We start from the raw sequence: 25759 nt of genomic DNA on the forward strand, positions 1-25759 counted from the left end.
TGTGTGTGTGTGTGTGTCTGTCTGTGTCTGTCTGTCTGTGTCTGTCTGTGTCTGTGCGTGCTTAAATTCATGAGCACGTGTGAATGTGTGTTCTGTCAGCCTTTCATCAATATTGCTACAGTTTCCACTGTGAAACTTGGCACGCGAACCCTTTACCCAAATATTTACAATTAAAAAGGTTACATACTGTATATGGATCTAAGTGGGACCTTTCACCACTGTCCCATAACTGTTTGTGTGTGCGTGTGCGTGTGTGTGTGTGTGTGTGTGTGCGTGTGTGTGTGTGTGTGTGTCTGTGTGCGCATGCCTGCATGTGTGCGTGTGTGTGTGTGCGTGCATGCCTGTGTGTGTGTGTGCGTGTGTGTGTGTGTGTGTACGTGTTTGAGTGTGTGAGAGGTCACGAACGAGAGAGGGAAGTTGATAGCGAGGTAGAGAGGCCTTTCTAATCAAAGGGAGTCAGTGTTTAGTGTGAAGGTCTGCTAATGACCAAACAGTTGTCAAAATAAAGCATGTGGAAGTGAAGGCTGGCTCATTATTAGTATGGTCCGTCTACCTAGACCTAGAGAAGCAGGCTGCCTTTAAATGGCCTTTAACCTCTGCCTTTAACCTCATAAACTGAGGTTCAGGAGGACGCAGGCCACGCCTTAACTCACCTCTACTCCGCCCCCCTAAACCAATTACCTACAGCGTATATCTATATATATATATATATATATATATATATATATATATATATATATATATATATATATATATATCCACCTGTGCTACCTGTAACTTATGTGTTTTGCTGATGCACGCGATACCTTAGTGGTTGCTATTTGCTGTATTGCTATCGCTTTTTCGGCTCCTCACCTGCAGCTGTCGTTTGGTTTTTGTTCCTAGCCAGGCTGTTGTGTTTAAGCTTACCTGCAGGCCATCTACCTGCCATAATCTAACAACGCTTAGGTTGTGGGTTCGATTCCCGCTGGGACCATATACACTGAAATGTATGCACTCACGACAATGTAAGTCGCTTTGGATAAAAGCATCAGCTAAATGGCATATTATTATATTAAATGAACAAGGCTATAACTCCATATATCATGAGGTAATGAATCTTGACCAGGGGAAGATTAGAATATATCTCCTCTGGGTCATCTTAATGAGGTCTTTTTGTTGTTGTTAAGGGTGTAAATCTGTTCCCTATACGTCATCTCTGAACAAAAGGTAGAGAACGTTGCCTTGAAGGCCCTCTGATATACAGTATAAGGGCAATGGGGTGTGTTGGGTCTACATTAAAACACATTCTCAGGTAAGCATCTCTTGACATAAGAAAGAGAAAAGGGAAATAGGACACTGGCTTTAACACATCTTAAAAGTTTAGTCCTACACATCATCCAAACTTCATCATCCCCCCCAGACCCCCCCTGCCACCCCACCCCAAAAAAGCCTAAAAAGCCAAACCCCCCGACCCTGGCACTCCAGAAGCCAAAAAGGAGGACATCCTGTGAGGGTGTTCCGCCACACAAAAGCCCCTCTATCCACCCTGGCCCTGCCTCACATACCCCCGACCATAACCAGAAATATCACTCACTGCTTTTCCATTTGGACCCTGTAGCTAAGGGCCCGGGGCTGTGAACATAAGGCGTCTCTCTCTCCGCTGGCTTCTCACACCACATTCGTGACCTCTGACCCCGAGCTTAACTCAAAACAGGAACAGTAAACTGTGTCTCTTTGTCTCCGACGGACACGGTTGCTATGACAACGGTCAACGGGTGGGGCCGCGCCTCTGACTGATCACCGCGGTGACACACACGTCCAGAGGGAGGTGGAGGTAGCTACGCCCAGTAGAACCTGAGGGGATGAAAAGGTGGTAGCCATTGCGGTTTTGCGTCCACCTGACCTGTTTTAGAAAGGTACGGTTAGTATGTGTGTGTTTATGAGTTCACACTGAATCGTCCGTCCACAGCAATTCCTGATCATGGCACAGACACACACACACACACACACACACACACACACACAATGACTCACTCACACACACACACACACACACACACACACACACACACACACACACACACAATGACTCACTCACACACACACACACACACACACGCACACACACACACACACACACACAAGAACTGGGGCAGACGTCTATACAATCAAAGCCCTGAAGGCGTAATAAATGTAGTCAGTAGGTGTGCAACTGTACACCAAGGTGAGTGACAGGAGTATCTATATGGTTTACTCTCTAATCCAAACGACATGCTATAATTCACTTTGGCCAGATGTGCATTATCACACTTCCTCTCTCTCTCTCTCTCTCTCTCTCTCTCTCTCTCTCTTTCCTCCTTTCATTACACACATTCTTTCCATCTCTATTTTCTTGGCTCATTTGGACTCCTCCAGTCGCCCCTGCATTCATTCCTGTCAGCCAGAGGTCCTGCCTCTTCCCATTAGCCGCGGCCTGACATACCCGGCAGACAGAACCAGTAATGTGCTGACTTGTTCAACTAATCCAACACACCTCCTCAGACAGGAGAGGGTCAACAGCTCATCATCACATTGTCAAAGGCTCATCATCAGACATCCTCAATCTCTTAGCAAATCTTACAACATATTCATTCAGCGTAATGGATCTCTTCATTTCATCAAAACATTTATTTCACTGCACTTGTGTTTATTGTCAACACAATGGCTGAAAACGATGGCTCAACCCAGCCCATCAACAGAAATGACCTAACGTTGAGTCAGGATCAACTAGTGCAGGCAGGAGTTGACTTCTCCTTTAATTTCTGCATGATCGGCTTGGATTAGTGAGTTCCACATAGACACACAGGCGCAGTCTGCATACCCAAACGGAAAATGAGCATCCATCTGCCTTTATATCCCGCCGAACAGCGAACAGTTCCTTTACTGTTCTCTCCATGGATAGTGCTCTCCGCATGGTGCTATAGTGCGCAGACCCCCTGCCCGCGTGTTTACCACTTCAGCGGGCACATAGACAAGTGCAGCAGATGTGGAAGTTCAGACTACCGACAATGAGAATGCTCTGCCCGGGCCATTGTGAGTTCCGTGGAACTAATTTCATTCCTGATTAAATGAAAGCCCCTTTGAATCGGTGGCACAAATGACACTGAAATGTGAAAGATTTATTTTATAAACTGCAACAGTCGCCTCAATGAGCGCACCGAGTCCCGATGACTTGCACTGCATAGCCTGCTAACTAAACCGGGCTGGTCCCTCCCCTGTATGTGAACAGCTTTGTCGCAAGTGAAAAAACCCTTTATAGACTTTTCTGCCCCCCTCCCTCCCCCAGCATCAAGTGCAGCCCGCAAGGAGCGCTTCGGCTGCGACTCCTCTCAGCCTCTTTGCTGCAAATGCGATGAGGAGAAGGGAACTTTCTTTCACTGATAAGAAGACGTCTGGGATGCAATAGCAGTTTCTTTTTGCAAGAAAGGTGGATCTTATTTGAATAAAAAACAAACAATACATTGCGGATTTGTCATAACCATCAATCGAATGCAAGCAGGTATGGCACCTTTTTTTTTCTATCAACTCGCTTTACAATTGATTGATGAAGCCACTTGGACAATGGGCTTCCATTCGAGTCTGATGCTATGGCTTTTTTTTCTCTATTTTGATGGGTTTTGTTGGCCTGGATTACAACTGTAATATCACAACTGAAACACTTGATACTGATGGAGATCTCTGTTCAGTCTTTATTCAATGGATTTCCTTATTTCCTACAATGTTAATTTTATAATCTTATAAGTTCGTTTGTTTGCCATGAATCAATTGTTCATTATTGAAACCGTTATTGATACAACAATATGGATTCAATATTTGTTTGCTTACTTTTTAGTATCTTAACATGAGAACATTTTGTAGCCTAATTCCTTAATTTGCTGGGCGTCTTCAATTAGTTTTCAATTATATCAATTTTGCAATAGTGTTGTAATGTTCTTGCAAGCAAAAACATTGTTTTATAACATTCATTTTTTATTATATTTCATGCACATCTTTTTTTCTTCAAATATCTGTATTTCCGTGATATCTTGTTTTGCCTCTTTTGCCGGTATTTCGTTTCCAATTTCAAATAAATGTTGCAGAATTTCTACAATTAGTTCTTTAAGGAAGTGTCTGGAACGAGCTTAGGACCCAGAGGACATCTGTGCTTGCAGGAAAATATATTGCATCGAAATCTTCCCCCAAAGATCATATGATAGGATATTTCTCCTGAATGAACTCGGAATTATGTCCAAAAATAACTGAACGAATGAAAGGGTGAAGTCTTGGTTCCCAAATTTCTCTTTGAGTGATAATTATACCGTAGGAATCCGAAGGACAATATCTGCAGTTTGTTGAAAGTAAAAATAGGTCAAGTTTAGGATTAAATCATGCCTCCCAATAAATATGCGTGTATACTTGCAATTAGAAAATATAGGGCCTCGAGTCATGGAATTCATAAGAGAGAAACATTACACTCTAGCGCCCTCTGTTGGTGATACTTCCGGGCTTCGGATGCTGATCCGAGGGATTCTTCTGACCTCGATGTTGAACACAAAGTGAATGGATGGCGCTTGAGAGAAATTATACTGTAATGGAAAATCGTTCAGTTAAATGATGGTTTGGCTTTCTTCAACCCAGTTACACTGGCAGCCTATCAGTTTCCACTCTGTTCTGGATGATTAAAGGTTAAATTTCTATAAATTTGTATTTCTTCGAAAGAAAAAGGGAAAAAAATAACAGTGTCAGGTTTGCCAAAAAATTAAGTCGAATTCCTCACATACTAATGGGGATGATGAGTGGTGTCCCGTGGGCCTGCATGTCTATCCTTTCCACAAGTGAGGGAGAGGGAAGCAGATGGGTGATTCGTATGAATACAGATGAGTCTCTTTGAGAACATGGTGATTGAAGTTCTACATGTATGAAGAATACTCGGTCATGGCCATGTGGCATCCTGATCCAACAGTCATTCAACAAGTCTTATAGAAGAGACACAGCAGTTCACTGTTATGAAGGGAGGGCAATAACGTTTTCTGAGTCTGACTCTGGCCTGATGCCCCTGATCATTGACAGTATAGCAGTATAGGGTCAGGGTTAGGTGATGCAGCAGCAGTACAACCTTCTCTAAAAGAACGTTCCCTCTCGTCTGTCTACCTCAGTAGATCTGTCACAGCCAACAGCTTCTCAAATTTCGCCGTGCGCTGGCATCTAATTCGAGGGGAATGCGAGGCATTGCAGCAGCCCCCGGCCACTCCTTGTAGCCCCACCCCACCCCACCCAATCCCCCTCCTCCTCCTCCTCCTCCTCTCCTCCCTCCCTATCAGGTTTGGCCTCCAGCTGGAGCCACAGATGTGAGGCAGTCTGTCACAGGCCATTTGCCCTCTTGAAACAGGGAAGATGAATGTAATCACTTGCTTACACTGGCTTTTCTTCCCTTCATTTCTCTCCTACGACTCCTGTTTGAAATTGCTCCTGCATTTGCACTACTGCTGCTTTAGCCTCGTAATCAACAGCACAAATGACTTTCTCTGTTCGTCTGTGGTGACTGCATCACCACAGCTGCTGACAAAGCATCATTGCTTTGCTCTGTGGTGAAGTGATGGTCTGTTAAATACATTTAAAAAAAAGCTGAAATGTTAAATGTCCTCCCCAGCTATCAGCTCCATTAACACAGTCACACTTAGCATGCTCAGGTTTGGCCACAGCGTCTTCTTGTGTGATGTCATGCGTGTCTGAAAACATGCTGTGGGCAGAATGAAGCAGCGTAGAACTAGAGAAAACAGATGTGGTCATTATCATGACAGCTGAAGGCCTACCATGTGGCAAACCTCCAAGCCTCCGTCTCGGAGTACCCAGAACCACAGGCCAGGGTTCATCCCTGCTCTCCTCCCCACAGACCACTGCCTCCAGTCAGCCCCAGTCGTCATCAACCTCCCCTCAACCACACAGTTCTGATGTCCATCCAATGAAATACATCTATAAGTGTAGAGGGACTTATAAGTGTAAGGGGCTTAACCATAACCATGCTGAAGATGCTATGAGAATTTAGAATTTGGAATTTGGAATTTGGACTGTTTTGATGGAAAAATAGGAACATATGACTGTATTGATGAAAAAACAGGCGTAAACCACAGTGCTAGTAAACAATAAGTGTGTTGCTGGGATAGAGGAGTTCAGGCGTCTTTGCAAGCACTAGTCACGTACTGCTCCACTCCAAAACCTGGCCATACTTGGTAATTTGGCTACCTGAGGTCTCTCTCTATTATTATGGTCTACATTGCCCCCCTGTGGACCTGGCTGGAGCTAGTTTTCCTTTGAGCATTTCAGCCCATTCAGAAGACAGATATTCTCTTCAGACGAATACAACTGCTACTCTAAATACAATTCTATCCCAGATGGGAAATGTGTCAAGAAAGACAAAGGTGGGACTGAATTATAAGAGAATGTATTTCAGAGGCCTTTTGGTACAGGGAACTTTGGTACAGGGACTAGCATATCAGTTGCTAGAAAGTTTCTGTACACCTGCAAGAGAGTCATTTATAGCATGTAGCCTACAGTCAAAGGCCTTGGAAAAGCACTGACATGTAGCGGAGGTGATTAGGAATCAAGGTCTCATGATGAGGTAGCCCTACCTGAGCCATGTAAACTCAAGTATCGCACTCAACCCTTGAGGATGTCTTCCTGGTCTAATGGTAGATGCTTGTGTCATCCATATGGGAGACCTGAGTTTAAAACCTGCCTCTCAAATATACAGTATATTTATGCTATACGCTGTTCTGTATGTCAGTATATCTTTGTGTTTGACACTCTGTGTCCCCAACCATTGCAGACTCTAGACTCTGTGTAGAGGGCCTTGTATTTGACCCCTTCCTCTTGGTGTTCTCCACCATCCCTGACGCTCTCTTTCTCTCTGTTGTCTCTCCTAGAGCCAGGCCCGTCAGTGCAATGGGCCCCGTTCCCCTGTGTCTCCTGCTCTCAGTGACGGTGCTTGCCGTGGTGGTGGGTTACGGCGTGGCAGCCACAGCCCCGGAGACCCCCGGTGACGATGACTATACCTGGCCACAGTGGAAGGTTCCCGTGGTGAGGAACAGGCGGACCGTCGCCCTCAGCAGCCCCAGCTTCACAGCCCAGCCCCAGGGGGAGATCAGCGGGAACTGTGGGATCGAGTGCCAGAGCCGCCTCCCCGACCCCTCCCTCTCCGACCTGGAGGAGTTCCTGTCCTACGAGACGGTCTACGAGAACGGAACGCGCACCTTGACCTCTGTCTCCGTCAACGAAGTCACGGCCTGGCCTGGGAACTCCTCCTCCTCCTCCTCTTCTTCCTCGCCGTCTCGCCGCAAACGGGAGGTCTACGGCACGGACACACGCTTCACCATTGCAGACAAACAGTTCTCCACCAAGTATCCCTTCTCCACCACGGTGAAGATCTCCACGGGGTGTTCCGGTGTCCTGGTGTCCCCCAAACACGTGCTGACCGCCGCCCACTGCATCCACAACGGACAGGACTACGTCAACGGAGCGCAGAAGCTCCGTGTGGGGGTCCTGAAGGAGAAGTCCCGGCGGGGGAAAGGAGGCAAGGGGAAAGGAGGACGGGGCAAAGGGAAGAGGAGGACAGGAGACGGAGACAAGGACGACGACCAGGCTGAGAATGAAGAGAAAGGAGGGAAAGGAGACAGGCGAGGGAAAGGGAAAGGGAGGAAGGGCCGGAGCCGTCGCAGCGCCGAGCCGGAGAAGCCGTCGTTCAGGTGGACCCGGGTGAAGCAGACCCAGGTGCCCAAGGGCTGGTTCAAGGGTGTGGCTGCGGGCGTGGCTGCGGATTATGACTACGCCGTGCTGGAGCTGAAGAAGGCTCAGAAGGTCCGTCACATGGACCTGGGCATCGTCTCCTCCATCAAGAACCTGCCCGCCGGGAGGATCCACTTCTCAGGCTTCGACGATGACCGGCCAGGCAACCTGGTGTACCGGTTCTGCTCCGTGTCGGAGGAGTCCAAGGACCTGCTCTACCAGCGCTGCGACGCCAAGCCCGGTTCTAGCGGCTCAGGGGTCTACATCCGCCTCAAGGAGCCCAACAAGAAGAAGTGGAAGAGAAAGATCATCGGGGTGTTCTCGGGACACCAGTGGGTGGACGTGAACGGAAACGGGGCGCAGCAGGATTACAACGTGGCGGTGAGGATTACGCCCCTTAAGTACGCCCAGATCTGCCACTGGGTCCAGGGGGACTCCAGCGAGTGCCGTGATGTCTGAGCACACACGTGTGTGCATACACACAACCACATGCAAAGACACACACACACAGGAGAAGACACACACACACACGCACGCACAAGCGCACACACACACACACACACACACACACACACACACACACACACACACACACACACACTACAACCCCCCCCCCCCCCCCCCAACCCCCTATTCCATCTCCAACCAGGGGCCCACCTGACTGCCTTTCCTCTGCCCTCCTCTTACCTCCAGTGCCTCTCACAGACTGGCATCGGTCTGTCACCCAGTCTCCTCACAGCGTCCATAGCACACACACACACACGGCCATACAGACTCACTGTTGATAACAGGAACTACTAGTCAGCAGATACAGAGAATTATGGCCGTTCTGTGCTCTTCTAATTTATTTAATTATTAAAAGCAAACATTCTTAGAAATGTATGAATATCATGATTATATATTTCCAGATACTAGGTCTGTTTTTTTTTTTTGCTTAATCTACTTATTGTGAGAGGTTTTTAGTTTAGACAGATTTGGATACAACATTGTGTATATTCAGCTGTTTCAGGTGAGCAATGCTTTTTTTGTCATATAATCCTGCCTGGCTTTAAGTGGGGATACACTTGTCACATTTTTCTGTGTCCTCCATTTTTTGGTAAAAAGGGACTAAGCAAGTTTGCATTGGCTTTAGTGAACGACCCAGAAAAAAAGACATTTTTCGGAGAAATGAACATTTAGATATATTGAGAGGATAACTTTTCTTTTTTTTTATCAACATTTTCTAAAGAAATGTGCTGATGTCTGAAATCTTGTATATCTAGATCTTTTAATGTCCTGTTATGTCCCTTTTGTAAAACTTCCTTTTCTTTTATAAATAATAAGATGATGTTTCTACATAGTGAAAGGTTCCATAGGGTTCCTGGATAAAACACGGTTGTTTTGATTCTTACTCTCTGTTCTTTAGTTTTTACTCTAGCACTGCAGTGAAATGTGGTTTCATTGTCAGGCACATAAACTATATTGGTGCCAGGAGAGACTGGTAGAGGTAGAAATCGAAGGATGGGCGCATTGTAATGCATTGTAATGCAATCCATTCCATGCATTACAATGAGCCTGTCCTGCGATTTCTGCCTCCACCAACCTCCCCTGATTGTTCATCCAGAAACTTGGTGCTAATTTAATAGGAAATTAATTAATTGTACACTTTGGGAAGACCTATCAGAATATATTTTGATAGCCTGGTACTGTAACTGTTTAATGTGAGGCTGGCTACACAATGGGTTTGATGAGACAGAGCGAACACATTCAAAAAGTTATTAAGGTTTGTGTAATTCTAATAAGGGTTGTGGTGACATTGAATGCCATAATGTTATGTGATAACGATGTTAAGTCTAAAATGTTCATGTTGATTAATCTTGTTTATTATGTGCCACAATTTATATGAATTTGCTATTAATGACCAAATACATGAAATGAATAACTTTTCATTTTGATTGAAAACAAAACCACAATTAAACCAAGATTACATCTTGTGTGTGTGTATTTATGAGTAAATTACATGACATGTACTGTGTACCACGGATGAAAGTCTCATAGAGAAACTAAGGAGTGAACAAGATAACTGTTGTGATGTTAAGATTGTATCTGAGATTTGATAAAGCAACCATGCTAAATAAACTGGTCAGGACAGACTTCCTGTGCTGTATGATTCACATGACAATGGGTTCTTAAAATGAGCACAACATCAATTCAAGCAACTGTACCCTTACATATGTGAGTCTGTAAGAAAGTTAGCCACGCAGAATAGGTGTGATGTGATTGTGTCTAAATGTTTAACCCACTCGATTGAAATATAACCGATGCTACTATGGTATTTTTACACTTTACATTTTAGTCATTTAGCAGATGCTCCTATCCCTCTGGAATGTTAAAATGTAAAAACAAACATTTTTACCTGGAATGATCAGTCTATATCCTGTAAATCCATATAAGAAGAAGGAACAGGGTATCTTTCATGGGCGATTCTTTCCGTCATTGAGTTTATTGCATCTCAAAGGGTTCACATGCACTGAGGAGGGGCATTGTAAATAAAAAAAAAAACTAAAAAAAAAACTGAAAAACAAACAAAAAAACCATTTGAACTCAATCATGAAAAAGTATTTTCTCCCATTTTCTATCCATCATTTTTTCACAACAATTTTGTCGAAAACAGTCACTTGCAATGACACAACACACAGACTGAGTATCCGTTATATCTGGGATGTACGTACAGCACAGGACTGACTGGTTCCACTGATCTACACAGCTGCCTAGAGAGGCAGACAGGGACACAGAGGGAACCATAGAACTAGAATGAGAATCTATGAGAATGAACCCTCTAGAATCATTCTAGAATTCTAAGGAACATTCTATAGGAGAATGAGAACTCTAGAATCATTCTAGAACGAGAACGATCTCATTGTACTTCTATGGAGGTAACACTGTTCAACAGTGCCTTCCTCTGGGCCTAAGACACACAGGCTCTCTGCCCGCGTGACCACATACTGTACAATATCACTGATTCACTAAAACGATGACTGAAAAGGAACGCAAAATGTGGGGGGGGATGGGAGAGGAATGGTCTGTTTTTTTTCTAAAATACAAAAATAACACTACATAAAAATGTATCATAGACTGTACCAACCTTAATCTGGTGATAATAATGATATAAATGATATAAAGCACAAGCAATTCTGAAAAATCATACAGTGAGAAATCCAGAGGGAGAGTGTCGTGATGCCCGGTAGACTGTACAGTTGCTTGATAAATTAAATTATATGAGAAAAGAACTGTTTGAAGGTACCTCTGTAGTGAGGAGTGGTTCGTTGGCGAGATGTTATTCCTGATATGCTCTTTTGGACCGTTATCTTGCAATCATAGGAATAACTGAAATAGAACACATTTTCTCTGAAAATAAAACAGAAAGATATGATTTGCTGATAAAAAAAAATATCCTCAAATGTTATCAGCACATTAACAAACAGAGAGACAACGTATAAATAATGGTGGACATGATGCCCCAAATATGAAAAAATAGAAAAATAAGCGATGAATCAAAAAGACAAAATAAACACACTGAATATCATAAAAAATATTACTGGATGGTCTTTTAGGATTCAGGAGCCCGCGTACATGTTATTTCTTAATATATATTTATCATATATTCATATTTGTTTCCAAATATGCTCAAAATGATGACGGGGAGAGATAAGATAATGACCACATTACTTCTTACAGTTTGATATCAGATTCACATCAATATCAATATGCTCTTCAACAGACATACAGAATAGAGACAAAATCCTCAGACTTGCCACTGAAATTCATATATACATCAAAGTTAGACCTTCTGCAAAGAACACGATACACATTTCTCCAAAACGAATGGTGGCCTTTCGCTTCGCCTTCCCCCTTCTGTCCAGTCAGGGTGGTTGCAGAGTGATGCCCCTCCCCCTCTGGGGTGAGGTGGAGGCCCTGGGCGGGGCCGAGGAGGGTGGAGCTGAGGTCGATCAACACATGTCCATCATTCAACTCAAACGCTAACACCGGGGAAAAAAAGGATCTAAATCACATACTCCTTCAGCTTCTTGATCGCTTTTGTCTACTTTGTTTCTGTAGGTTTTGTTTAGACAAAGGGTTACATCTAGATAAGCACACACTTGTTTATTTTTTTCAGCTAAGGTTTCACGTTCACAGTTTGTGCTACAACATTACACAGGGGGGGGCTTGGGTGGGCTGGGGTGGGGGGGGGGGGAGTGTCCTATGGGTGAGTAGCTGAGGAGGGGGGCGGTGGTGGTGGTGGTGGGGAGGGGGGGGGTGGGGTTCTCTGGTATCCTGGCATGTAGGCAGACACCAGGCAGACGATCAGAGGGGCTGCTCCAGAAAAAAAATAAAAAAACAGCTGAAAGAAAGCAGAGAGAAAGACACGACTGAATACAAACAACACCAGTTATCTCTGCTTGTTTTCTCTACATCTTCTTTCACACTGACAGAAATAATCAAAAGCTTTTTGTCAGCCAGTCCTGAGTGCCCACCTGGGGGGATTATATGAAGTCCTTGAGGTCCAGGTCTGCCAAGGGGTCCTTGGGCTTTTTGGGAGGCTGGCTCGCAGGTCCTGGAGACAGCTGAGAAACAGAGACAGAATCACTGAATATCAACTCAAAAAGAGTGTGAAACAGGTATATTAGGAGTATTTGTGTGCAGACGGGATGTGTATGTGCATCTGAATATCATGTGTGTGTCAGTGTGTGTGTGCGCGCGTGTGTGTGTCTTCACACTCTCCAATGCTTGTGCCTGTGTGTGTACAGAGTGTGTTACCGGTGCTCCTGGTGCTGCGGCTCCCCCAACGAAGGGTGGTCTCATCATGGGCTGGCCCATCATCATGGAGGACATCATGGGGGCTCCAGGTCCTGCTGCAGGGGGCTGGTGGCAGATAGAGAGGGGTGGAGTGGGGGGTTGACCAATCAATACTGAACCTTCTGAAGCTTCGCTCAATAGCTCTCATAGGACTCACTGACTCACACAATAACTAACGTTATTGGATTGATAAAAGCAAGCTCTCCACTGCATTTCTTTCACTAATCAAGTCATGGCAGATCAGAGAAATGGAGGAGGGAAGGAAGGAAGGAAGGAAGGAAGGAAGGAAGGAAGGAAGAAAGCATAGAGTATTCAAACAGGGCAACAGTATCTTACCATGCCAAAGCCAGGCTGTGCTCCCATAGGTTGAATCATGGCTCCGCCTAGGGGTGCGGCTCCAGGGGCTCCAGGAGCTCCAGGGGCGGAGCCAGGCTAGAAGCAGGAAGTAAAGACAGAATCAATCAAGTCATCAAGTCCACAGTTCACTAATAATACCCATATTGGGAGTGACAACAAGTGATGGGTTGTGGGTTATGAGTGGGGCGGGTAGAGTTCCTACCATCTGAGGTCCAGGAGCGCCCCAGCTTGAGGGGGCTACATGGGGGGTCCAGTTAGCTCCTCCTGTCAGCTTCTTCTCATTCCACTGCTGGTCCCTACAGGAGACAGATAGACCAACCAATCACACAAGAGGAATGAATCCACCAATTACACAGAGGGCACACTCACATCAGCTGGGTTGGGTTAGGGATTGGTTAATTAACATTAGGTACATACAGCATGACTTTGGTTGTTATCGAGGATGCATGAAAACACGCATGCACACACACACACACACACACACACACACACACACATACACACGCTAAAATAAAGGGACCTGTTGATAAACCTGTTCAAGCAGCTCATTAACTGACAGGAATCAGGAGTGCCTTCCTCAGGAAATGATGAGGGGTTCCTTAAATCAAACTAGCCTAGAAATCATCAGACTCCTTTTAGTTGTGAGACAGTGAATCTCGTACTTATACTTGTATCTTGTATTCTGTCCTTACTTTTTTTGAGTCATTCCCAGATCTGCAAAAGAGAAGAAAAACACAACTTCAGCACAGTCAAAACAGCCCTAAACGACATGACATCTACAGTCCATGATAGTCATCTGAACCTGAATGAGGTCAAGCTCTCCAGCTCTAAACCAGTACATACTTCCAACCAGGCTGGCCAGTGATGAGTCCAGGTCTCCCACGATGGGTTTGGCAGGGGGAGCGGCGGCCATTCCTGTCCCGGCGGCCGGGGTGCCAGTGCTGCCTGTGGTGCTGCCCCCTGTGCTCTGGGGTGTTATTGCAGGCATCAGCAGGTCCCCTAATCCACCAAACACTTAGAGAGACGGTAGGAACGGAAGGAGGAGGATGTTAGAGACATACTGTACAGTATGGGATTAAAGCCCTCGTAATCCCTAATCTACACAAAGAGGGGTCAGATTTGACATCATCACATACTGTACTGTACAGTCAGACAAATTCACAATGACAGCATTCTGTATTCTGGTGTGCATACTGCATGCACCAATCAGGGACAAATCGATTTATATAAGAGCATCTCACATTAAACTATTGGAAAGTTCAGATGTATAAATATGTATTGAAATGTTGCAATACCATTACATAGTAATGCGTCAATGCTAGTTCCCATAGGCCAGGCCAGGGGGACTAAAAACACTGACTTATAAAAACAATAGACATTCAGGGGAAAATAAGGTAACACTGCACAGGGTAAAAAGAAGACAGGAACATTGTCTCATATGCGAGACAGACGTGGAAACGTGCAAACAAGCTGCATTTCTAAAAATGGGGATCGTGTCATCACAGCTCAAAGCACTGTAGGGGGAGAAGGCTTGTGAACTCACCAATTACACAGTAGAAGCAAGCAATGACCCAGCAGTGATAGAGGGAAGGAGAGACAAGGAGAGAAAGCGAGAGAGATGGAGGGGGGGGGGGGGAATGAGGGGGAGGACAGAGAAAGGACGTGAGGAGAGAGAGAGAGAGACGGGGAAGGGTGGCGGAAAATAGAAAGAGACACAGAGAAGAGACAGAGAGAGTATAGAAAGACACAGACCACATGAGGACGACCAAGAACAAGGGATGTCAACGTGTAGAGAGAACAGGAGGGGTGGGAAGAGGAGGAGGGAGAGGAGGAGGAGGTAGAGGAGGAGGAGGAGGAGGAGGAGGAGGGGCCACACAGTAGTAAGCATCAGCGTGTGCATGTGAGGAGAGAGAGATAGAGAAAGAAAGAGATCAAAAAAAAGAGAAGGAGAGAGAGAGAGAGAGGAAGGCAAGTAGAGGAGTTAAGCTGAGAGTGAGTGTTGTGCCCTCAGCATTGCAGTTACGTAAGGGGGGGGGGGGGGGGGGGGCAGCAGCACAGCAGCGGTGGAGCGTGGCGTGTCAGCGGCAGTCATGCAGAACACAAACACACAGCAGCAGCAGCAGTAGTAGTACTGTACCAGGCCAGCCCAGACCTCCAACACTACACTACACTAAACTACACTACATTAGCCTGTACGTGAGCACCGGGGGGAGGCTGGCGGAGGTAGACATCGGAGGACGGGGCTCGTTGTAACGCATGGAATGGAATGAGGAACGGTATCCGACACACGTGTTTGATGATACCGTGCTTCATTCCGTTCCATGCATTACCATGAGCCCCCGTCCTCCGAGGTCTTCCTCCAACCAGCCTCCCCTGGTAAGCGTTAATGCCCGACAGGGTGTGCATCATTAACAGCTAAGATCTGCAAAGCGTCCGTAAGCTGTGACAGCGCGCAAGAGAGCGGGTCGAGAACCGTCACATCGGAAAAACATCAGCTATTTTGGGATTTAGGATGTCGCTCAATCCCACCATTAGCTACTCAGAGCTCCACATAAAACTATTACAATGCTGTCTGAGAATGAGATACATTGCAATATTAAAGGCTTGTAACGTTTTGGTTTGATAGAGTATAGGTATAATAGAAGTAGAAATGCTCTTAGTCAGAGGGAAAATGAGGTAAACATCTATGTTATCTGATATCTCAGAAGGGCTGATTTTAACTTGAATGTTATTCATTTTCATCATAATATCTGTAGGTAAATGTCATAGCTGCTCCTGATTGAGGTACAGGTACTGTAGTTCCTCAGCTCAGACACGGGTAGCGATGCCTCCCCCTGCCTTTTCATCCACACTACCCCCCTGGTTCTCTACTGTAAATACATTTAAAAATATATTATAATAATTATTCTTCCTTCTTCTAGCATTGTGACTGCAAATAGCCCCAGGTCCTAGCATAAATTACTTTTTCTTATGAAGACTGATGGAGAGATGATTCACTTATCCACAAATGTATTTGTTGTAAGTCGCTTTGGATAAAGGCATCTTCTAAATGCCATGAATGTAAATGTAATGTAAATCTACTGTACCTGATGTGTCAAAGCCACCAGAGGGCGCCGCTGCAGCCAGTGCTGTGTCTACTGGTACCGCTGAGAGGACTGATACTGGGGTTGGGGGGGTGGGGGAGGGCAGGGAGCCGAAGGCGTCAAAACTAGACTCCAGCAGGTCATTCTGGACTGGGGCTGGAGCTGAGGCTGGTACCAGGGCTGGTGCAAGGGCTGGTGCCAGGGCTGGTGCCAGGGCTGGGGCTAGGGACAAGACTGGGTCAACCGTAGGAGCCAGACTGGGAGACATCAATCCTGAAAGAGGTGGAACATGGAAAGGAGGGTTTTAGTATGATATTGAAGCTCATTTATATTAATTCATGTCAATTGTTGTAGTGTACAGTACATACATACAGTATGTATTTACAGTGTGGCTCTGTGTGCGTGCGTGTGTGTGAGTGTGTGTGTGTGTGTGTGTGAGTGTGTGTGCGTATGCAGGTGTGTGTGTGCGTGTGTGTATGCAGGTGTGTGTGTGTGTGTGTGTGTGTGTGTGTGTGTGTGTGTGATCAGTGACAGGGGGTACGTACCACCCAGCAGGTCATCTCCTGGGCCTCCGGGGGCAGCAGACTGAGACTCTATGACAGGACTACTGAATGTGTCTACAGGGTTAATCCAGTCATCCAGAATGCAGCATGGAGGGCAGAGAGGGGTTAGTCAGCACTGGGCCGCTCACTGAGAGAGGGAGGGGGGGACAGGGTATGAGACAGGTCACACTGTACACACACACACACACACACACACACACACACACACACACACACAGATGCACACACACACACACACACACACACACACACACACACACACACACACACACACACACACACACACACACACACACACACACACACACACACACACACACACACACACACACACACACACACACTTCCAGGCCTCAAGGTAGCAAAAGAACTGTGATCACCACCAATCTACTGCCACAACCATTTCACCACCATCACATAATCTCTCCTGTCACACGATCTATCCGCATTTGGACCTCAACCTCATTATGATACACCACAATGCACCGTGGCTACGATACTTACACGCGAACACCACCTCCACATACAATTATCCTTCACACTTAACGGCTTCTAGCTAATAGCGAATGCTAACAAAGGAGAAATGCAAAAAGAAGACAAATACAGAGAAGATACAACAACGACGACGACAACAACACTCAAACACGACAATGACATTCAAAAACGAGACAAAGATGAGTTGAGTCCATGGCAAGTCATCCTGCAGCATCCACCCTCAGAGCCATGGACTTGGGGAGGACAAAGGAGCATAGGGTAGAGAACATGTCCAGGGGGCTGATGGGGTTTGTAGTTCAGTACCCACCCAGCAAGTCAATGACAGGTGTAGGCTCAGGCTTGACTGGAGAAGACACTTCAGGGGCTGGAGCTGGAGCTGGAGTTGGTGCTGGAGCTGATGAGAACGCATCTACAGAGAGAGAGAGAGGGGAGGGAGGGAGGGGGAGAGGGGAGGGAAAGAGAGAGAGGGGAGGGAGAGAGAGAGAGAGAGAGAGGGGAGGGAGGGAGAGAGAGAGAGAGGGGGGGGGAGAGAGAGAGAGAGAGAGGGGAGGGAGGGAGGGAGGGAGGGAGAGAGAGAGAGGTCCTTTGTTGTGTGAATCCTATCTACTGCTTTTGTCTGTTATCCACATTGCTTTTTTTTAATCGAGGTCTGTGCTTATGTCTTAAGGGTTTATATCATTGTTGATATTCATTACTGTTTTTCCACTCATTCTTTTGTAGATTTCCATTGTTTCAGCTCTGCTTTCATTTTGTGGAAATATTGTGTGATTTGGGATCTGAAAATCCTGTGTGTTTCTTTCATCTACAGGGCTCTTGTGTATAAGAGACTCAGGCATCCATCAGATCTCCCTGTTTAAATAAAGTTTATAAATGAATACAAATAAATTGTTTGCTGTAAACACTGCTGGAAAACAGAAACAGACCCAGGTCTTGTCTGAGGGGGAGAACAGATGCTGACAGAGAGCAACGCCATAGTGAGTAGAAGACCCAGGAAGTATAATAATAATAATAATAATAATAATAATAATAATATGATATGCCATTGAGCTGACGCTTTTATCCAAAGCACTGTTAGCGCCATGCTGTACCAGCTGAGCCACGGAGGACCACCACCCGCCAGGAGTGAGAAGTGAGGTCAGAAGAGATGGGGTCAATGAATAAACTCACCAGACATGAGGTCTTCGCCCATGTGGGCCTCGGGCAAAGGAGAGGGCCCACGAGAGATAGTGGGGAGGTCTTCCAGGTGAAGACAGAAGAAGAGAGGAGGTAGAAGAGGAGGAGGAGGACGAGGAGGAGGAGGAGACAGAGGAGGTGGAAGAGCATAGGAGATCATTAGCGTAGCAGAGAGAGAGCCAGAACAGTGGTAGGATTGTATACAGTCATCGAGCAAGTGGGTACATGCACAAGTCGCATACCACTATGGGGACAAACCAAGACGTGTGGTAAAACAGATGGTAGAGGAGGAGGAGGAGGAGGACACCCGAAAAAAAGAAGAAGTGTGTTCCACAGAAAGAAAGGAATCAACTCCTGTACCTGCCCCAAATAGGTCTACGCTAGGAGTAGCTTCAGCTGTGGTTTCTGTGGTTGGGCTTTGCTCAGGCATAGAATCAAACATATCTACAAACAAGGACACACATTCAGTTACGTTCAGTCTACATTTAGTGCAAACAGCATGGTGTGTTAAGAGGGAACAGTGGGGAGGGAGGCAGAGAAAGCAAAACTTCAGTTTAAAAAAGGTCATCTAGAGATGCGTATTTTTGAGAAGTAATGCAAAGCAAAGCACTAATTGCAAAGAAGGAGAAGATTAACTGAAATTGTGTTGTGAAAGCCGTAATGAAGCGTAACAATTTCAGCTGTCGATATCTACAGATTCAGTCAGGGGTCGGAGGTGAAAAGAGCAAGGGTTGCTAGGCGCACGGTTGCCAGAGTAACCGTAACAACTGGGTCGTGTTCAGTAGGGTACAGGGGAGCAAAATGTTTTGCAACTGGAAATGGATATCTGTGTTCACATCTATTATTTACACAGATAGCTCCTAACTCTATGGGTAATAACTCCACCATTTTATTGAGTTTCAAAACGTTTTTCTTCCGTTTGCTCTTATTGAACATCACCCTGCTTACGGCAACTCCCTCTAACCTTGACTGGCTGTAGGTTTTAGTAAGGCTGGGTAACAATCAAACAGGTTGAGCCACCCCTGTCAGTTTCATCTATGAGTCTGATCTATGATGGTAACAGATTACTCCATCAATGCCTCCAGGGATCAATCCAGCACACAGATGCACAGTACTGATCCCTGCATCATCTGAGAAGGTTACAGTCAATCGTCTTATCTCCTTAAAGAGGACATCCAGATAACATGTAGATCAATGAGTCTACCCTGTGTCTGCACGGGGGGGTGATAGTAAAAAAATAACCTTTTGACAGATCCATATACAGTATATAATGTTTCATTTTCAAAGGGTGGTCAAAACGTTTGATTCACTCAGTGCCTATGTCTGGAATAAAAATCAATCATAAGAGAAACATGATAGTTATGATAACGATTAAAAAAATAAATAATCTAAAATGTAGGGACTAGACAAGATCACAAGATCATCATTATCATCATCATCACAGCCATCATCATCATCATCATCATCATCACAATGCAGAGAGCAATGCAGTGCGAGAGGCAGAAATGAGAGTGAGGACTTTACCACCGAAGAGGTCTAGAGTAGGGGCGGGGGCGGCTGGAGACTCTGTGGTGGTAGAGGTGGTGGTGGTGGTGGTGGAGGAGGTGGTGGTGGTGGTGTTGGTGTTGGTGGAGGAGGAGGAGGAGGGGGCGGGGGGGGCGGTGGTGGTGGCGGTGGCGGCGGCGGCTGGGGGGGCAGCGATGATGACGGGGGCAGCGATGACCGGCGGCGCGGAGGTGGGGGACACAGCAGCGGCAGCCCCCATGTCTAACGGCTTCATGGCAAAGAGGTCCAGCTGTGGGGCAACGTTGGCACTCCCCTCCGAGGGGGCGAAGGGGTCTTCAGGAGGAGAGGAGGAGGAGGAGGAGGAGGAGGAGGAGAGGGCGGAGGGGGGGGGGTTTAAGGGAATATGACCAGAAAAGGAAGGAGGAAGGAAGGAGGAATTGAAGGGTTTGTTAAACAACAAACACTGTATAGAAAAAAAAAGCAGATTATGAAGCCAGAGACCTCAGGAGGATTAGGGGAAGCAATGAAAAGAAACCAGTTAAAGGGAAGGTCACCATTAACCTTAATACTGCACCATTGGCTAGACTGGAGCTAGGGATATACCTCAGCTAGGCTTGGGAAGAACTGTCTAGCATTGGTTCACAAACAGGCACTGTCTATAGTAAACTTTTACATAGACAGGTCACAGTGAACAATGTCCAGTGATTACATGTTACATTCTAAACACTTGACGTTAATCTCTACATACAGTACTGTCAAGAACACATGTACATCATTGGGGTCGGGCGCAGAATCAAGTTAATGTAGAAGAATGTGTTAGTAGAACGGAACAGGAAAGCGTTGTTCTAGAACTGTCGTCATTCTAGAACTGCGGTCATTCTATGCCGTAAGACCCCACCCTAGGTAAGCTCTCTAGGTATCCTGTAAAGGAGCCATTTTGTTTTCTGAAATACCACCACCTGTTTGACTTACGTACAGTTCTAGTGTGATTCATACTTACAAATCCAGGCCAAAGAGAGAAACAGAAACAGAAAAGGCTCAAACATGGTCACTCATTCAGAATCAGTAGGATGAGTTAGTGAGTTATCAAAAAGGAAAATAGAAAAACAATTCTAAGATATTAGAATTAACAGCTGGGTGCTTTCGACTCGAGTATTCACCTGGTGAATATTACGAGGTCAGTGTAGCAGAGAGGGGGGGGGCTGTACAGTACGTAAGCAGGGCTCAGTGACAGGGTAGGGGGGTAGAGAGGGGCGGAGGTTGGGGCCCCACTAGTGGGGTTTGGGGCGGGACAGTAGGCCCCAAGGCAATGTCAGGTAGATGGTAATCTACTGTCCCATATGTGATAGCAGAAGCAGCTTTGACCTACCCAAGCAGTAGGTATGCACACACACACAGTCGCACACACGCACGCACGCACACACACACACACACACACACACACAGTCACACAAAGACATACACACGCACACACACACATACACACAGTCACGCAAAGACACGCACGCACGCTCGCACGCACACACATACACACACAAACACACACACAAACACACACACAAACACACACACACACACACTCCAAGCAGTCTTGTCACCCACCAGATCCGCCAAATGCATCAGAAGCAGGGGCCCTGCTCTCGGTCGCCGGACCGTCACCTGGGGAGGGTGCAAACGCATCTGGGGTGCCAGAGAGGGGGGGTAGAGGAGAGAGGGGGGGACGCAAACCACAACACAACACCCAGACGGACAGAAAAACCAGAGGGGTGAAAAGGCCACAGACAACCAGTGAAAGAGAGATGAGGTAAACAAAGAGCAGGAGGAATAGAGAGAATGAAAACAAATATGAGAGATCAGCGTTAGGAGAAAGCAGAGAATACAGGAAGTATGCAGCCCTGATCTGAACATCATAGGGATGGTAGCTTCTAGGCTGCATAGAGCTGCATTCAAGTGTGTACAACTGGTTTGTACACGCTGGGAGAATGAGGTGCTATTATGGTGCTGTCATAAGCTTGTACTGTGGCATGGAAGATGCCAAGCTCAGCGATGGGGAAAAGCAAAGTCTCTCTTTGACAGACTGAGTGGCTGTTTTCAGCGGAAAACATGGGAAATCTGGCTTTGTTACCACTTCAAAAATGGAAATGATCTTACACTAAAGTCTTAGAAGAAACTGCCGACCAAATGAGACGGTTTCCACTGTTCTCTACAATTACAGAACAAAGGAACTTCATCTCCTGCTGTGGCCAAATACTAATGTTCAATGAAGCGTATTATAATTCAGTGGTGGAAATTAGTGATATTAGTGAAATTAGTACGGGTTCAGTATGAATAAATGTTCTCGATGTGTTGAAACTGACATAACATAACCGTACACCCAGTATTTGGGGTAAACTGAGCGTTGACAGACGTCTGTCTGTCTGTCTGTCTGTCTTTCCCTCAGCCTGTCTGTCTGTCTGTCTGTCTGTCTGTCTGTCTGTCTGTCTGTCTTTCTGTCTGTCTTTCTGTCTCTCCCTCAGTCTTTATCTCTGTCTGTCTGTCTGTCTGTCTGTCTGTCTGTCTGTCTGTCTGTCTGTCTGTCTGTCTGTCTGTCTGTCTGTCCCTTGCCATGAGCGTGTGACCTCACTGACCTCCGAACAGATCCATGTCTGAGACGGAGGTGGTGGGCGCGGGCGCGGGCGGTGCTGCGACAGGAGCGGGCGTGGCCGCGCTGGGCGCCGTGGGTGACGCCACCGCGGGTGTGGCGGCAGCGCCATCAGCATCGGCCGAGTCGTCCTCCGCCAGGAGAGCTTCGGAGGCGGAGCTAGCGGAAGCGGCTAAGGAGTCTGTACCCAATCAGCACCCAGGCCATCACCATCCACCAACCCCACCCCGAACCAATCCCAACCGCAGAGAGGAGGAGGAGGAGGAGGAAGAACAAGGTAGAAGGTAGAAGAGTGGAATATCATAGGGAGAGAAAAAAGAGAAGGAGAGAAGCAGAGAAAGAGAATGCGCTGAGAAAAACGACAAGCGTAAAAAGACAAGCCAAAGAGAATACGACCAGAGTGCTAACGGTGTGAATACTGCTACTATATGCCGGAAGGGGGGGGGGGGGGGGGACGCTACACCCTAAGGGGCCCTACAGATCAGAGAGGAAGACAAGAAAGAGAGAGAGAGAGAGAGAGAGAGGAAGCTGACACCCACTGGGTCACTGCTGCACCCTCTCAGAAACCTGTCAAACTAGGGACGGTATTTGATTTCAGCTCGACAGGTTCTACAGATTCATCTCCCCCAGGGGGCACAGTGTAAGTCCTGGCACCGTGCCTTGTTTTGTCTGATTCAACACTACACAAGTACATCACAGACATCGCTTCAGGTGTTTGCTGCTGCTGCAGGAAGGCCACAGGCAGGGCTCCTGTTCTAAGCTGTGGGAGGAGGAAGCCGTGTGCTTAAGAACAGAACGTTCTGCTGTACTCACCCTCACCCAGCAGATCTGAATGACGAGAGAGAGAGAGAAAGAGAGGGGGGGGGGGGGCAGAGAGAGGGGGGGGCAGAAAGGGAGAGAGAGAGGGAGAGAGGAAAAAATGTGATATACACAGAGCATAAGCAGAAACATTCCAACCACGACTCACACGATATCACATGACTACTTCTATGATCCTTGGGAACAAGAAACACACTCAAGGAACACAAGGAACGCTGATGATGACACATGAGGAAACTGTACCGTTTAATCAGAGTAAGAGGTCCTAATAGCTATTTAGAGCAGGCTTGAATACTGGCCAGCCCTTGAATGACAGCGGAGAGACACAGCAACACAGCATGCCAGAGAGACAGGGGACTTTTCAGGACGAGCGTTGGATGCAGCTCTACAGAACGTTCTGACAGAAATGGAGGCTACCGTGTAGAGCAGGTGTGAGTGTCTGTCATGTAGATTAGACAGACCTGTCAGGTTCTCTGCCTTTCTATCTGCAACACTGTGAACGTTTCCCCTCGCTGAATACCAGGGGAGGCTGGCGGAGGTTGAGATATAAATTGGAGACAGGCTCATTGTGATGCATGAGGATGGAATGGAATGAGGAATGTTATCAAACAATGCATGACAATGAGCCTGTCGCCATGCATTACAATGAGCCCGTCCTCTCACGTCAACCTCCGCCAGCCTCCTCTCACTGAACACGCCCCAAGATAACTATATCTCACCTCCCCATGCAGATGCAGACGAGGCCGGAGCTGCAGCGGCGGCTCCCCCTGCTGGTGGGGCTGACAACATGTCCAGATCCAACAGGCTATTGAAAGCACTGCAGAGAGAGAGAGAGAGTGAGAGAGAGAGAGAGAGGGGGGGGGGGGGGGGCAAGAGACAAAAGAAGCAGAGAAAAAAGAGAGGGGGACAACCAATGAGAATGCGGTTGACGGTTAGGGTTTAGAAATAGGGTCGATGGTTTATTCAACTAGCCAGTGCGGTTCATCAACACTGGTGACGGTCAGCATGGCAAACACGTCAAGGACCGAGGCTCCTACTTGGCGTTGGTGGTGAAGACGGGCGGCGGGGGTTTGGCGGGCGGTCCGCCGTGGTGACGTTCTGGCGCCGTTGGGGCGGGACCGGCCGTGGCGGCTGCGGCGGCGGCAGCTGGGACTTCGGTGTTCCTACCCGGAGTGGGCGCCGGTGAAGCGTTGTTGGCTGGAGAATCCTGCTACACGGAGAGAGAGAGAGAGAGAGAGACATAACCCTGTTGCCATAGTGACCGGTTACATAAAAAGACAGGGCAGCCTTGACTGCTCTTTTTTTCCACATGAACGCACCTGAGATTGAACCCACGGCGGATCAACCCACCAGTTGACGACAGTAAGACTTTTTTTTTTTTAAATTTTATTGTTTCGAGAGAGAGAGTGAATGAATACAAAAGGAAAGGTGTGCGTTACTCACCTTGGTTGGTGACCTGTGAAATGAACAACAAGCCAGAGTTAAAACAAACGGCAGCATCAACATCAGATGCCTTGCACCAAGAGGCATAATGACTATAACTCAGCTGTGTCCAAGTGAAGGCTAAATGATCACTTTGTTGGTTTAGTTTAGCTGACAGGGAACATTTAGGGCCAATTCCAATTCTGGAAAAAACCCAGTCTGCATCGGTACATTTGGTACTTTCTACACAACACTGAATAAAACAATGTACACATCCTCCAACAAAGCTTTACATTCTGATTTTCTCACACATAACAAGCTCAACTGTTTTGGCAATAACATGCATCAAATGCTTTGTGGTGGTGGGTCACATTGAATTGAAATTTGAATTGACCCCCAACCTGATCGACAGCAAACATACCGTAGGACAATTAGGTTGATATGAACTGTAAAGGGCCAAGAGACAAGGTTCAAGCTACTAGCAAAGTGAACCTTGTGTAAGCCCTGAAATCAGCCCCGACAAGTTCATATTAAAAACTGCAATTCGGAATCAACAAAATCAAGTACAGCATGATCACACATAGGCTGAGCGTTCACACTAATTCTATAGAACTCCATTTTGAACTTCATAGCCTCAACATCCACGACAAGGGAAGTTCAACTGTCAGTTCAATAGAATCGTCATGTGAATGTCACAGAACAGCTGTAAAAATGATACGAAGTTTAATTCATATCGGTACAAGACAACAACAACAACAACAACAACAACAACAAATATCGAGCCATCCCGTCCCTCCCCTGCCCCGTCGACTGACGGACGCAGAAGAATACTTACACCTCATCTCTGAGTTGAAAGAGAACAGAGAACATGACATGTCACATTAGCACACAGGCCAATCACTAACATCTGCTCTAAGACTTCAAATGATTCTCTCATTACCTCTGGGTGAGTCTGAGTATGACATATGACAATAGGACTACATGAATTCAACAACTAGTCTAATGGAAACAGACACTGAGAAAAGTAGCCCTGTCGCCCCTGAGTTAAACAGCTGTTTTGAGTGTGGTAAAAGTGTTCACAT

The 25759-nt window shown here is 46.6% G+C and overlaps 2 protein-coding genes across 2 annotated transcripts; one reads left to right on the forward strand and one right to left on the reverse strand.

Annotated features, from left to right (window-relative positions):
* The first annotated feature begins 3343 nt into the window (after nucleotides 1-3343).
* prss35 (serine protease 35) lies at nucleotides 3344-9919 on the forward strand. The gene is made up of 2 exons (XM_083678100.1): nucleotides 3344-3520; nucleotides 6924-9919. The coding sequence occupies exon 2, from the start codon at nucleotides 6943-6945 to the stop codon at nucleotides 8239-8241; it is 1299 nt and encodes a 432-aa protein (XP_083534226.1). The 5' UTR covers nucleotides 3344-3520; nucleotides 6924-6942; the 3' UTR covers nucleotides 8242-9919.
* A 326-nt stretch (nucleotides 9920-10245) lies between these two features.
* Nucleotides 10246-24785, reverse strand: LOC310811324 (uncharacterized protein; the record flags this gene model as incomplete). Its single annotated transcript, XM_083679445.1, has 15 exons — nucleotides 10246-12163; nucleotides 12297-12386; nucleotides 12580-12684; nucleotides 12955-13050; nucleotides 13178-13271; nucleotides 13668-13689; nucleotides 13819-13989; nucleotides 16062-16331; nucleotides 16604-16675; nucleotides 17424-17525; nucleotides 19814-20128; nucleotides 23250-23264; nucleotides 23975-24072; nucleotides 24293-24462; nucleotides 24699-24785. 14 exons carry the CDS (start codon nucleotides 24783-24785, stop codon nucleotides 12306-12308), a joined length of 1698 nt encoding a protein of 565 aa, XP_083535571.1. The 3' UTR covers nucleotides 10246-12163; nucleotides 12297-12305.
* Nucleotides 24786-25759: the final 974 nt, after the last annotated feature.

This window comes from Argentina silus (assembly GCF_951799395.1).
Source record: "Argentina silus genome assembly, chromosome: 10".
Taxonomy (NCBI): Eukaryota; Metazoa; Chordata; class Actinopteri; order Argentiniformes; family Argentinidae; genus Argentina; species Argentina silus.